This window comes from Drosophila willistoni (genome assembly GCF_018902025.1).
Source record: "Drosophila willistoni isolate 14030-0811.24 chromosome 2L unlocalized genomic scaffold, UCI_dwil_1.1 Seg139, whole genome shotgun sequence".
Taxonomy (NCBI): Eukaryota; Metazoa; Arthropoda; class Insecta; order Diptera; family Drosophilidae; genus Drosophila; species Drosophila willistoni.
In genome coordinates this window covers 4,009,291-4,025,270 of record NW_025814046.1, presented here as the reverse complement: position 1 = coordinate 4,025,270, position 15,980 = coordinate 4,009,291, and the positions used below count along the sequence as shown (strand labels likewise).

The following is a 15,980-nucleotide window of genomic DNA, read 5'->3' as shown; positions in this document are numbered from 1 at the left end:
TTGTAAATAAATTCCAATCGTAGAAAATTATAAATAATTGTAATTAAAGTTTATTAAACCGCATTTTAAGAATGTACTTTTGGTTAAAAAATAATTTTTCTCTTTTCAATCTTGTTTCGGAATAGTAGCTATATGGTTGTTTTTTGTTTACCGAGTCAAAGACAATATAGTATATATATTTAATTGATTGTTCATAAGAAATCAGTGGTTACTTAAAAAATAGTGTGTGTTTTTTTTGTTTTATGTATTTATCATTAATATTTTGTCCACTCTTCTCTCCAAGGCAAAAAGATTTTAAATCAGACACAGATCCAGATCCATTCAAGAAAAAACCCCTCTATATAATGTATATATCTTCTCTAGTTCTCACTTTTATCTGACTCGATCGGTTTGTTTTTGTTTTGTTTTTTTTTTTTGACTTTTTCACTTTTTTGTTTTTTGGCAACATGGCACTAAATAATCGAATGATCTTCTTTTTTTTTTAATAAAAAGTGGTACGAGATATCATTTTGTTGAGTTTTTCTTTTTTAGATTTGTTTCTTTAAGTACAACAAAGGCGACGACAACTATTTGCTATATTTATTTTTGTTTTGTTTAAGGGAACGGGGGGAAATTTAGTGTGGTTTCTTCTCAGTATTTCGCAGATTTCTTTTGTAATACTTGTCACGGTGGGTGGTTGGATGGCTGGAGTTCCTTTATATCAATAACCGCCGCACCGGTTCTCTTTTTCTCTCTCTCTGTCTCTCTCACTATCTGTGTGTGTGTGTTTGTGTGCAATAGAATTTTTTAGTTCGTTTCGTTTCCTTACTATGAATAAAACTTATAAATTAGAAAAACAGCGCAAAACTCCTGCTCCTACGACACTTCAGCATCTGCATCCTAAACCTGATTGATGGGCGCATATCGATGGACCTTTGGCTGTTTGGGTTCCTTGCTGGGCAACGGCTTGACAATATCCTCGCTGAGCTTCTGGTAGACAAATGAGTTCTTGGAGGCCAACAGAGCCATGCGATACCGTTCGCCACGCTTGCGCAGCACCATGCTGACCACCTTGGCAATGCCCAGGAGAATAATCAACAGGCAGGTGACCACAATGATGATGGGGAACATGAAACGATAGCCAGAGTAGTAGATGCGACCACGTTCAATGATAATCTCCTCTTCATCCTGCTCACTAGAGTCCTCTTCGTCGCTGTCGTCACGCAATTTATCTGAAAATATAGAAAAGTTTAAGTGAAGTTTTAAGTAAGTTCTGAGTGATCTATCTCACCTTGAAGTTTCTTGTTAGTTGTCTCCTTGGACAAGTCAATTTCCTCCACTTTAACGCCATGATCCTTGAAAATCAATTTGGTGTCCAAATCATTAATGTCAGCCTGCTTTTCATGGCTAGCTGGAACGGCGTCCTCATCATCATCATCATCGTCACTATCATCATCATCCTCGTCATCACCATCTTCTTCCTCACTATCGTAGTCATCCTCAGTCTGCTCACCGCCATGATTCGAATCCTCTTCGGCACTCTCGGTCACCTTTAGCTTGGCATCCTCAGTGGCTGGGGATCCCTTCATGATCTTCTGCATGCTGCTCAATCTGCTCTTATCCAACACACTCTTGTCCAGGACACTGAGAAGTTTCTCGTCCTCATCCAATTTCTTCTCACCTTCCTCGAGTTGCAGCTCCAACTTCTTCTCCTTGTTGTCGCACACTTTGTGGGCCAATTGAGCCCAACTTGCCTGAGTGCGTGTCTCCAATTCCATGATGGTGGCCTCATCATCTTCCAAATTGGCCAGCAGTGGCATTCTCTTGGGCATCATCTTAGTGTGCAGCGAGACATAGCTAATAAAGTCCTGGAAATCGGCTGTGCAGTCCAATGGATTCTTACTGAGATCCAAGGAACGCAAGTTCTTGAAACTTTGGACATCCTCCTTGGAAATACGTCTAATCAGATTGCCAGATGCATTGAAAGTACGCAGAGTATCGAAGACCTTGTAACCCTTTCCGAATTGTCTGTCCGACAACAGGGTAGTCAACTCACAATCATTCACATCGAGAGATTTCAACTGTTGCAGCGGCAGGAAGATGCGCATGGACAATTTCACCAGAGGATTACCAGCCAGATTCAGTTTGGACAACTCATTGTTCTCCATGAATATCAATTCATCCAATTTGCTGATCAAATTGTTACTCAAATCCAAATCAACCAATTTCCTCAGACTGGCGAAGGTCTCGCGTGGCAGATTATTGATATTATTCCAGGCCAACTTCAATGTGGTCAAATGGGGCATGGTCGAGAAGGTATTGTGACCCAAAGCACCAATTGCACAGTTGGAAATGTCCAAAAAGTATGCAGTGAAATCACCATTATAGCTGATGAAACCATCGGTGGGCAATTGACTCAGACGAGGATTATCATTCAGACGTATCACATCCAGTTCAGAGTTCTTGAAGAACAACATGCTCGACACCTGGTCCAGCTCGTTGATGGACAAGTCAATGTGTCGCAGATTCTTAAGCGTCAAGAAGGAATCGGGTGAGATTTTAATAATACCATTTCCACGCAGATTCAGATTGGTCAGACCGGGCATTTTATCGAACATGCTATGATGCACCTGGACAATGACATTGAAACTCAAATCCAATTGCTGCAGCTCATTTATACCGAAATGCAAATCTCCGGCAAATGAATTATACTTCAAATGGAGAATCGACAACGATTTGGTGCGATTGAAGATGCCCTTGGGCAATTCCTTTAGAGCATTGTACGACAGATCCAATTCCTCAATTGTTGTCACCGAATCGAATACCTTTTCGGGTATCTTTTGCAAGGCATTCTGTGCCAAATTAATGTACACAATGTTGCTAAGATGCTTGAAAGCTGTAGGATTCAGTTCCATCAAATTGTTACGCGATATATCCAATTCCTCAATGGTCGACGATTTCAGTAGGTACTCCAGAGTCGACATCACGCTCAAATCGTTGCCGGATATGGTCAACATGCGAAGCTTCTTATTCTGGGTAAACGTATTTGGATTGATAATGGCCAAACCGACATCTGTCAAATTGACAGCATACAACTCTTCCAGCCCGTGGAAAGCCTCTGGATGCATATACTCAATGGTGCAGTTGGCAATCTTAATGGACGAGACAGTTTTCAGACCCAATTGATGGAAGAATTTGGGGCCCAAGAGTATGGGATATTTGGGACCGACATTTGTCACCACCAAATCGGTTATATCTGAGCCGAATTTCTGTTGGCCAGAATCCAGCCTATCAAATTAGAAAAAGAACAATTAGTTAAAAACCTGGTGAAACATTCTTTTTGGTAGATTAGTTTACCTGCTGCAAGTGGCCACCAGATAACTGTTGACATTCCTGGAGCACACACAATATCTGGGGCAGGGAACATTTTCGCTAAAGACCACTTGCTCATCATCGGTTAAGTCACCACGGGAAAGAGGAATATTGTCATCATTATCATCATCGCCATCATCATCGTCATCGTCGTCGTCATCATCATCATCATCACCCTCTTCGTCATCGTAGTTCTGTATTTCGTAGTCAGAGTCGTTGTCGTTGTCAATGGTATTCTTGACCTGATCCAAAACAGAAAAAAGGATAAAGTCACTTCAAAAAGGAATCATTTTAGTAACTCCAACTTACCTTGGATTTGACCGAAGTGCTCTCTTCGATGGCCTGCAATTTGGGCACTGCTGTGGTCGTCGTCTTGCTGGTTGACTTGTTGGTCTTCTTGCCCTTGGCCTTGACACTTGTTATGGTGGTTGTCTCCTTAGACTCATCAATATCCAAATCTTCTTCAGCATTATCATAGTTATAGTCATCATCATAGTTATACTCATCGTATTCATAGTTCGAATCGGTAGCATTCTTGGGGCTAGTCAATGTCTCATTCTTCAGACGATCGGGCAACATTTTATTGAATCTGGGATCTTCGGCCAGGGCAACACTATGCTTGGATGCCTCCAGCAGATCCTTAAATGTCTCATCACTGACAACCTGTGGCTTGGCGGGTGTGGTTGCAATTTGTTCCTTCACCGTTTTCTTGGTGATTATCTTGGGTGTGGATATTTTAATGCCATGCTTAAGCACATCCTCCTCACCGGATGTCAACTCGTTGTCCAACAAATCATCATGTATTAAGTGAATAGCAGGCTTACCGCTTGGTGTGAGGGCCAAACTGGCCTCCAGACACACCAAAAGCAGCAACACCAGTCCCAACTGGCGGCGACCCATTCCAGAGAAAAAGGCTTAAGAGTAGAGCAAACTGTGAAAGATGAAGAAAATGAAAAGTTAAAAAACCCAATTCAATTGCCAAGTTGCAGGAATATGTATTTCAAAATAACCTCCCCCAAACTATAGTATAGATTCTTATCTTATCGCCGTTAATGTTGTACCCCAAAGATAAGTTGACAAAACAGAACATTTTTTTTATTAAATCAACCCATACACACACACACACACTCATGCTCTTGATTTCAGGGCTATATACACTCATCAGGTAGTTATTCTTCTATTTTGCGAATTAACTGACTAACAACAATACCAATTTGTTTATTTCATTTTGTTGCGAATATTTACGCGCCTATTTAACGCCTTTTGCTCTGCAGTTGACATCATTTGAAATTCGTTAATTTCGATGAAGAAACTTTTCTATCTACTGTTTCGTTACGTTGTTTTTTTCCGGGAAATGTTTACCTTATCAGTTATGACTCTGTTGTCCGGTTGATAAAGTCACATACAGCCATGATTCTTAGGTATTTTTTCTTTTCTTTTCAAGTTACTCAAAGTTTAACCAAAGGTAATAACCTTTTTTTCTCTCTTTCTCTTTTTGCACTTTTTTCTTGTTCAATTCCGTTTTGTACTTCCCACTTTCCAGAAAATATATGTGAGTACCTATATGTGTTTTTTTTCTCTGACTAATGAGGAGAGGGTAAAAAAAAAACAAGTAAATGTGCAATGCAAAAATGGCATAAAATTAAATCAATTGTTAAATTTAAAACTTTTTCGAACGAGATGTGAATGCTGTGTGCATGTTTTGGTTTGAGGATTGGCATACTAAAGAGCCAACTGGATTGGATAAAGTTTTTGTACTCCATTATTCATGGCAGGTTTTTAGAAAAAGATTTTTCAATTTTATGGGTTTGTCTGTTTTCGGAATCAATTTGAGAATGTCAAAAGTGTCTGTGTTTGTTGATAGGAAGCAAAATATTGGGCAATTCCATTTACTTTTACATCTCTCAGTTAAGTCAAATTAAGCTCGTCAATTCCCTATGGTAGATACCGCCTATGTTTGTCCGTGGCGAAAAAATAATATGAAACCTCAGTTAACTGGCAAGCAGCAGGTCGAGTTTATATACTAATGGCGCAATGTGTGTGTGTGTGTGTGTGTGTGTGTGTGTGTGTGTTGATTGGTAAACAAAGAGAAGAGCTCTTAAACAATAGTCCAAAGAGGCGTTCTTTCCACCAGAGACCTCCATGATCATCATAACGATAATGGTGATGATCGATTTCTCTATGCCCTAGAGTTTCCAAAATAAGTTAATGAATGAAATGAAGATCCAGCATATAGTAGAGTATATGGAAAATCGGTTAACATTTTGTGGCCAAATGCAAATGCGCAGTAATTTCGCATTTATCTATGACCATATATGTATCTTTTATATATACATAGAGATATTTAATTAGACACACCGACAGAGTCAGAGTCAGAGAGTCAACGGCGTCAGACACTTATCTGCTATCCATGAAATCGCTTTTTCTGGTCCAGACCGACCAGACCAACAAAATGTTGTGTGTGGGTGTCGGGTCGTCGTCGTCGTCGTCGTCGTCGTCATTGAGTGCAAGGGAAAACTGCAAAGCCCCCAGACCCGCATTAAACGTGTTTAGGTACATACATACATATACACATAGATATATGTATATATGCATATGTATAGATTTCTTTTTGGGCTCTTAAAGCTAACATTTCAACGAGTCACGAAGAGATTTTGTTATTTTTTTTTTGCTTTCAAGTCGCTTTTTGTCGCCAAAAGACTTGAGTTAAAGCTAAGGCCCAGGCCTAGGCCCAGGCGCCGCCATGATACCATAATTAATTCCATTTGTGCCATTGCAACGATAGATACATACATACATATACATGTATATACATAGATTATAGACATATAGACAAAGTGAAAACCGGTAAATATCTGGCACTGGCCATACTTGTACATGTATGCAAATCAGTTTTGTCAGACGGAAATCTCTGAGTCAACTTTAATTCATCATAGTTAATGTTAGTTTTACTAACATTAGGATTCAACCTCTAAGAGTGAGACAGGGAGAGAGAGAGTGAGACAAATACTAATGCACCTTAAAATATTCTAGATCAATTTCTAATGATCTTTTGCCCAATAACCTTTAAAAACTAACTCATAAATCAAATGAAACCAGAAACGCAACGTTTATGTCAGTGAAATGGGTGGAAAACAAAACAAAAACTATCAAATGTCATCGGATGCCCAACGTTTTGTAAAAATTTTCATTGATTTTTCTCCCTCTCTTTCTCCCGTCAATTGGAAATCTATGCAAGCCATTCCCCTATCATTTCTGATAACCAACTGAGAGACCCATTCAAAAATGTCAAAAAACAAAAAATATATATACAAACATATATTTTAAATGGGCGCAGTCGATTTCGGAAATTGGAAACTAGGTGTGCTGCTTTGTACAAACGTGTGGTTTAGGAGTTTTTCTCGTTCACAGGAATGTTGGGGAATAAATTCCATACACACACACACACACAACGTCACTCATTCACACACACACACACAGACACAAGGTGAGACTAATGACCGAACGACCCTTCAAAACCGATTATAAACTCAGGTATATTTTGCCTTGACTCTGTCTTAAGATCAATAATAAAATACAAGATTTTTATAAATAATAAACTATGAGAACGACTAGAAGATACCCTCTGATTGAAGAATGTTTAAATGTGGGATTTATCTTATTTATTTTTTGAACTTTTTTTTAAAGAACATGTTGGCGACATCTAGCGTTCAAAATTACATTTAATACTTAAAAAAATATGTCTTATATTTATACCTTTTTTAAGCAAATTTTAAACTTTAAAACTTTACTAATAACTTTTAAACTTTACTAATAAAAGTTGGGAGTCCTAGATATCAATTTTTGATCTATCTAAAACTTATGAGATAATTTAACTCAACATTATACCTGCCCTATATACCCCTTGATCTAATTAAAGGGTATTAAGATATCATGTGATTCGTGGGTGAAGGAAGTAGAAAATATAGAGAAACATTTTATCCAGACACGAAACGAAACGGAACTGGATACGTCTCTTTCTCTCTCTCTCTCTCTCTCTCTATCTCTCTCTCTATCTCTCTCTCTGTTTTTCGTCGATCCATTGACATTATGGTCGATTTCAATGCATGTCAACAAAATAAACTCGATTTCATTATTTTATTCAGCACCTTGAAATCACGACTTAATCTCTCATTTTATTATTGACATTTCATTAGCATCACGAGTTATGGAATGATCTAATTTATGATACTCTTCCATTTCATTTTTGCCTGTTTCTTCGAAGCTATTTTCAGCTGGTTGACATATCCAATTACAAAAGAAGAAAAAAAAACCCCCTTCCAACTGGACGTCATAATTTCTGCAACGTTAATTTTTCTTTTCTTGATGGTTGGTAACACAAAAATAAAAAAAAAAAAACAACAACAACAAGAAAATTGTTTAAGCCCGACATTTGGTCAAAAGCAAAAACTGAGGGTAGAACCGAAACGCTTGAACCAACTTGCCAAAGGTAAAAAAAAATAAAATTTTAAGCGAAATAAAAGATGGTCAGACTGGTTTTTGGCTAAACAAAATTGCGACTGGTAGCAGCTGCTACCATGTCCGGTAAGAAAATAAAAAAATATTCCTATACCAAAAATTCTTGGTAAAAACTATTTGAAATTTCCAAGCAAAAATTGTTGATTGCCCTTTTACTTTGTATATAATTAAATAAACACAAAAATGATTTACATAAGAATCAAAATTTAACGTTTGTCATTAACTATAGATTATATTTTAGTTTCAGTTGTGCAATTAATGTGTTAAAATATTAGCAAGTCAAATGTCTAGTGGAAAAGTGGTTTAGGCTGACATTTGAGTGTAAGTACTTTATATAGTATAAATAAATAAATATATCTCATTCGAAATGAAAAGGAATGAACTTTTTTTTCGCTTAAAGTTTGTTTAGCGTGTTATTTATTTGCTTAATGACAGTTGAATTCGGTCAAAATGCAATATATCTAAATATTTATATTTGTTTAATGTATTTTTGTCTGTGTCTGGTTTTGTTTTCTTAAATAACATATTTTTGCTTACGAAAATTCATTTCATAAACAAAAATTGGATACTTTTATATTTGCTTTTATGCCTTATCGTTAAATGATCCAAGTGTGCACACATATTTTATGATTAATTGGGCTTACAATTTCAACTGGCCCAAGAAGTTCTTTCTTCTGCTGATAAGGCAACTTTTTTTGCTTCACACACATTAACACAGATGTGTGAGTGAGTGTGTGTGAACCTAAGGATTTTTAAGTGCAATCGGATGGGGTTATTAAATTGTCATAAAAAGATTTTATTCTTAACTGGGGGAATTTGCGTTGCAATTTACGTTGCAATTGGCTCTGTGTTTGGCCATTGGCTTTTTTTATTGGAAATATCTGTACATTAACGAGCTGCAATTGTTGGTATAAACTTGGGTAACCAGAAGGTACAAGGTATATAAATACGGGGTGTTTATTATGCATAGTTAGGTGAAGTTGGAAAACCAATCGATATCAATCCCAATTGTATCAGATGTTAATACAAGGTTTTCCTCCTTAAAATTTTCACCCAAAACTAAAAGTTTTCTTTTCAAGTACCAACTGTGTTTTTTAGGTATAAGTACCTATTTGTTAGTAGATAGACCACTTGTATTTAATCTATACAATATAAAATATACGAATTGAATTGAGGATATGATAAGAAATTTGTTTGCTCGTCTAAATTGGTTCCTTATTAATATGATTCTTAGTGATCTTTTTGCTAAAACTGAAAGAGAGTATATCTTCTGTGAGAAAAAATCTCTCCAGTCAAATTTATGTGTCCCAAAATATTCCACATATTCCGAAGTTTTATATGTTGTTCTTTGCATAAAAATGCAATAAGATTAATTATCATTGGATTTCTCAATAAGTTATCTTCTTCTGTTGCATTAGTTAATTTCCACATGTGCACTTTGTCGACACCTAGCGGCTGAACTTATCATTTAGGTCACATTGCGTAAGTTTTATCAAATTGTAATCAAATTTTTGGTAGAGTGATATCAATAAAAATGTTTATCTAACTATTGACCCATTATAAAATGACCAATATTTTCATTCTATGTAAATGAAGTTTGGCTAAGTTATTTAAAACTTTAACAAACTTGGAATCTTTACTTGCTAAGATACTTCATGTCAAATAGTGTTCACAAATGACTTTTAGCTAATAGGATAACAACAAATTATTTTACAATAATTGAAATATTCATATAATAAGTTATTAAGTCTAAAATAATGTTCAGAATATATTTCCTAAATGACTGTTAGTTAATATACTTAATACTTTTCACAACTGCCTAAAACGTTTGAAGAAATAAATAAAAAATGATAGTAAACAAGTCTGATTGTAAATATTAACTATATTTTAGTTAAGCAAAGCTATTGAAAGGTGAAAAAACCCATAAAGCTGTCACAAACAAAGTCTATTTCATTGCCAACGCCTACAAAGTTAACAGAAACAAGTATAGAACAGCTTGATTCTAGAAATTGGAAGTAAATTATTAAGTACCACGGATTTAGGGCGTTAAAACCTTAATCAATGCTTACATAAGCTCAAGTATTTTGAGTACTTTGTTTACTAATGTAAGTAAAAAAGCCATGACAAGCCACAAAAAGTAAGTAAGTAAAAAGTAAACTTAAGAAAGACACGATCCTAAATGACATATTTAGAGTGGGAGATGACCACCAACAATATAGAGAAAGAAATTTAAATGCATCTCACATGGTGACCTAAAAATCACATATATATTCATTAATGTTGAAAATCATTTCATAAGCCGATTTAACACAAATAAATGAATGCCTTGACTTTGGCTTAAAGAGAGAGAGAGATTTTTATCCATCGTCATTCGTTTCTTCGTTTTCTTCAGATGACTCAGAGAAGTTTGCCTTTGGCAATTCGTCTGTCTACGTGCAATTTGGAATGTGCTGCCACAGCAAAATCGGCAAATGGATCGATGGAAGTTTTTTAATTAAATGCAGAATTTTGTAAAAAAAAAAAAACACATTTCCACACCTTTAAATTGTCTCTGTGGCTGGCAAAGTGACGCAAATTTAAAAACAAATAAATAAATCTCACATCATGATAATGTCAGGCAATTTGAGAGACAACCCCACCAAATGATTGTCAGTAATAATAGGTAAGAACAATAATAAATATATGTATAGACATATATGTGTATGTATGTGGGTAAGTATACATTACTGAATGCCCCAAAGGTGCGAAAGGGCTTAGAGCATTTAAGACAGATAACTACGGGTAAATACGTGACAGCGTCTCCGCTTTGTTTTCCTTTCAACGAGGTCTCCGGGTGCAAAGTTGGAAAAATAAATTCACACTAAAGTGTGGAAACAACAGAAACAAAAACATGACTAAAAAACAATCTCGTTTTTTGTCGTTTCATTTACAATGAAAATGCTTTTTATTTGCATACTTAGACTTTTAATTAGTGCAACTAGCCCACTTTAAAACCGACAACTAGAGCAATTCACTTAATTTCGTACATTCTGATGTTGTCATACAAATTACAGGCAGGTAATGCATACATAAAGTAGAAAATCCCTCGACTAGAGACCAATTATGAAGACAATTATAAAATACCGATTATCACAATCAATAGAGTACAGAAATGGAATGTAGATGTAAATGTTTCCGAAAAAAGATCCTTAATGTGCGTTTAATTCAACTTTATAGCCCCTTTTCCTGTCCACTTGTTGACTATTGTTTATCTATAAAATCTTCTCATTAATTACAATATAAAAAAATGATTTAATATCAATTAAAGTGCAAATGGCCATAATTCTAAAAATAAAAAAAATATTATGAAATAACCTAAAGAACATGAAACTTTTATAGGCTAATAAAGTGCATTAATTAATTAATTAATTAAACAAGATTTAAGCACCATTTGGCTTACACTAAAATTATTCTACTATTTGAATTTATTACAAGTATTTTTAGTATTTTTTATGTATATACTAGAGAACTGCATGAATATATTCAAAATTTCAAGTGCTCCATATTAAATACAAAAAATTCAATTATCCGAATACTAAGTAGTGCAAAGTAAGTCCGAAAACTATATGAGTAAGTAAGTACCTTGTTATTTCAATGAAGTCATTTGTAAATGTAAAATACTTTGAGTGTTTACGTTAAAGCACTATTTATTCAGTGCTTTGTACTGTACTCTAACATTTCAATACTCAAATTTGAATACTCACAATATTTTAGAGTCCTCTAAAACAAAAATTTGTTTCAGTGAACTAAAGCCAGTTGAGCTACCAACAAAATGCTTGCAGAAGAAGTTTACGAAATTGAAACAATTTACGGATTATGTACATACATTAATATATACATATATTAAAAAAGTCAAAATTTAAACATATCTATCTTTTAAAACCTAAGAAAAAGTATTGTATATATTCCGGTACTATATACTCTAAGCATAATAAACTTTAGTTTCAATCAACTTGATGTTCCTCGAAGAAAATTTTTCCTCCTGTTTTTGTTTATTTTCTTAATGATTTTAAGCTTCTTAAAACCCACCCAAGCCTCTTTAAATTTGAATACCAAATTGCAAACATTTTACAAAGTCAGGCAAACTAAAATTAAAACTCAAATTGCAATTCGAGCCCCAAAAAAACGATAAATGATGTGGCTAAATGAGAGACGCCCCCATCTTTCGTCGAATGTTGTTGTTTCTTTTCGAGCCGGTTATTGCCAAGATCTTTATTTATCGCCTGCTTCCTCCTCAATTAAATGAAGAGAAAAAAAAAAACAAAGAGCAATTGCAATTGCTTCAAGGAAGCAAATCATAAATTTAGCTCATTAAGTCTGAAATCAGTTTAACAACAATTTTTTGATATCCTCCTTCAGACGAAATTAACTTTTGAATATATTTTTCATTTTGCAATTTTTGTAGATCACGAAAATAAACACACCTTGACATATGCGAACAGGAATTCGAATTAAGTGCTAAATTGGTTGTACTTGTAATTAACCACAACTCGCTACAAGTAGCTAAAGTAAATAGATAAAACGCATGGGGATTTTTTTTATTACAATGCCGCGGAGCCATTACACTAAATCAACACAAAACAAAAAGAAAAATTGAAGAAATGTGGAGAAAAGTGTGAAAGTTTTTTCAGAATGGGTGAAAATTTTTCCATACCTATTACAAATGATGATTTGAATGGTTTTTTCAACTGGATCACTTGTTTTGTTCCTATGAGTCAGCCAAACGCAAAAAAAACCGAAACTTGTCAGCATTGATAAAAGTGAATATGTACGTGCGTTTTTTTTATCTAACGTTTACTATTTTCTTTTTTTAATTTTGCAAATATTGATAAATTTGTCCACTCACTGACTCACTCACTCTCACTCTCTCCCTCTCTCTTTCTGGCAGACTTTCTGTATTTGTATTTCTGTGTGTGGTTTTGGACAGTCAGGCTTGATTGATTAGATTCAGGGTTAAGGTAAAACGTTAACGAAATTTCATGCTCAATTAAGCAGGCAAAAAGGCTTAAGCTACTTATATACAGAAAATTGCATTAAGCTAGCACATGGTATACATATCTCACTCTCTCTTTCTCTCTCTCTCTCTCCCTATCTCACTCCCTCTTCAATCTTTGCAATCTCATGCGGTCTGACATCATTGAAAGAGCATAAAAAATCTATTTAAAAGTCTAACAATTTTTTATATTTTGTATGACTGTCATGTGTCGACACTTAAACAAAAAAAAACTAGAGAGACATAAAACCATACTAATCGAGTTTACCTACACATTAACAAGACCTCTCAAGCCCCAGTTAGATTGTTAAACAAATTCGAAAAAAAACTTGTATTTAACAAACATCTCTATGGAAATTCATAATTCTGTACCGAGAGTTTTAGAGTTTGAACTCTTTCAGTCATTGGTCGTATATATAGTCGAGAATATCGTTTGTTGATATAGCTTATATGGGGAGGCCATCTGACCGAGCCGGGCCATGAACGCCAACCCAACTCTACGACCAACTCTTTGGCTTTGGCTCTGACTATGGCGAGTGCTGTTGACCTCATTAAACTCCATACAAGACTTTACTCTCTCTCTCTCTCTCACACAATTCTCATTTCTCGTATATTAATGTTTGCTTTGGCATTTTTATGATTATTTTTTTATCTCTTTGGCTGGGGTCGGCTTATGTTGAGATTAGATAATGCCATATAATATGGCTAACTGGCGACATCGAGAAGAATGTATTATACATACACGTGCCCACAATGTGAGCTACTCGTCTTTCAGTTACAATACAGGTTGACAATTTGCATGCACACCTCAAAAAAAAATACAAAAATGGTGGTTAATATTCTAAAGTGTTTAGATGATCATTTCAAATTCAAGTAGCGTATGGAAAACTAAAAAACAAAAACATTAATAACAAAATGAAACCGATTGGAACTGGTTTTCATTTCTATACTCTAAAATCTATGAGAGGGTATATTCAAAATTATGAATGATGTGGAATGTACCTAAACCAAATCCTTTAGAGTTACTATTCTCTATTACAAAGTGTATATTAAAGTTTCTGAACCACTCAAGTTGGGCTTTTAATTTTACCTCTTTAATATTTCACATTTCAAATAAAAAGGTTTATTAAGTATTAGTTATATATTAGGGTTTCTAAAATATAAAAAATTATGCTTGTTTTATTAAACATAAACTCTATTAAAAAGTAACATTCCCGTTTCTTAAGCACATGCAGCAAACAAGTGAGAAAAGTATAAGTAGGTAATATTAGCTAACCTTTTATTAACTAGTAATTGGTTTTGTTTGATTAGCTTTCTGTCATTTATTTAGGGTATTTTTAAAGTCTGTTTTCTTACTATATTTATGACATATTTTTTCGTTGTTTATTTCTAATAATTTTGAATAATTAACATAGCATGCTGAACAGAGATTCTAGGAAGTCGCATCAATAAAATAGATTAGCCATTTAATTTGCATGTTCTGTTGATTGATATTCCATTGATCACGATCGGTTTGTTGTAATTAAAACTATAACTATATGAAGGACCGCAACATATGATGCTCTCTCACTCTGTTGGCCTCCTGTCCCTCTCTCTCTCTCACTTACAGTTTGTGGTTGTAGTATTTTTTCGCATTATAGCGTTCAGTTTGTTATGAAGGTGACTTCTTCTTCTTCTTCTTAAATGCAGTACCGGTTTTTTTTCAACTTCATCTTTTCCCCGTTCGTAAACCCCTTTTTTTAGAGCTAACTCAGCGAGAGTCGCACAAACACACACACACGCAAGCACACACATTTCACACATACATACATATACAGGTGTAATCTTATCTACCTTTTCGTTGTTTTTTTCAAACGCATTCAGTTAACTTAACCGTTTTCTTTCTCTTTTTTTTTCTTTTCAGTAAATTCCAAAGTGTCCCTGCAAATGCATTTCCAACCTAAAAGTATCTGTGTGTGTGTGTGGGAATGTATCTGTGTGTGTGTGTGTGTATGAGTATCTATGAGTTTAGGTCACACTGCAAGTAAGTGCAGGAGCGGAAAAAAATTCGGTTTTACGAAAATTCATTTATATAATTGCGACTTAAGTTGAACATTTAATATGTCAACCCATTGTACACATAGATACATTAAGAGAGATATATGTATATTTCAGCTACAGATACAAATACAGATACAGATAAAGATACAGAGACAGCTGCTTTGTTTGTGTACTTCATTATGTTTTTCTTTCAGATATGGCAGGTAATATGAAGCCAGGTAGGTAGGCAAACACAGATACACTAACTGACTCACACATTGACCAGCACACACACACACACACAGGCAGTGTCGCTATAGTTATCTCTTTTTGACTCATTGAATTCGTATTACATGACGAAATCCCAAACCTTGCTTACACAGTGCATTAAACAGCGAAGAGCAAATACTGCACGTAGTAAGTGAGTCTTTTATACTTTTTTTTTTTTTTGCATCTGTATCCTCTCGAACTCTACTCATCCCGATGCCCTCACCATTTGGAGCTACTCACACGTTTACTCACCGTTTGCTTTAAAGTCCGACTGGCTTAAAACTGAAGCAAAGTAATCCACAAAATTTGCTGATTTTAGAAGAGTTCGCTAAAAGGAAGAGCACACAGAGATTTGAAATTTTACTGGCACACAATTCACACTTTGTGCTTTTGGATCTAATTAATTATATATAATATTTAAGCTTTCTTCACAGATTATTATTACCACGTGTTTTTAATTTTTGCTTGCTGTAGCAGTTGTTAGTTTAGTTAGTTAGTTAATCAATTGTTACCGATTTGCCGTTCTATCGCGCGGTACGTTTTCTCCGCGTGCGTATTGAACACCTGTTGAAAATAAACTGATCGTTACTAAATGTTTCAAATAACGGCACTGTTAACTTTAACAGCGAGTATGTTAGAGGTGGGCAACAGGTCGATAGTTTCTTCCACTTTTTGAGATCGTGAAAGCCCCCTATTCTTCTTGAAGACTTAAAAAAATGGTAAATTGATGAGTTGCTTATTCTCTTTATCATCTGAATAACAAAAACCGGTTAAAAAAATAAATACTTTA

General features: G+C 34.9%; 1 protein-coding gene across 2 annotated transcripts; it reads right to left on the bottom strand.

Annotated features, from left to right (window-relative positions):
* Positions 1 to 27: 27 nt before the first annotated feature.
* On the bottom strand, positions 28 to 15,773 carry LOC6638287. 2 transcript variants are annotated; one of them, XM_023176835.2, is made up of 6 exons: positions 15,703 to 15,773; positions 15,443 to 15,518; positions 3,661 to 4,282; positions 3,337 to 3,593; positions 1,271 to 3,267; positions 28 to 1,211 (listed from the first exon to the last, which is right to left on the bottom strand). In XM_023176835.2, the coding sequence occupies exons 3-6, from the start codon at positions 4,249 to 4,251 to the stop codon at positions 880 to 882; spliced, it is 3,177 nt and encodes a 1,058-aa protein (XP_023032603.1). In that variant the 5' UTR covers positions 4,252 to 4,282; positions 15,443 to 15,518; positions 15,703 to 15,773; the 3' UTR covers positions 28 to 879. The 2 variants fall into 2 exon arrangements, with proteins under 2 accessions (XP_023032603.1, XP_023032595.1); XM_023176827.2 differs by having other exon boundaries at positions 15,636 to 15,766.
* Between the last annotated feature and the right edge of the window lie 207 nt (positions 15,774 to 15,980).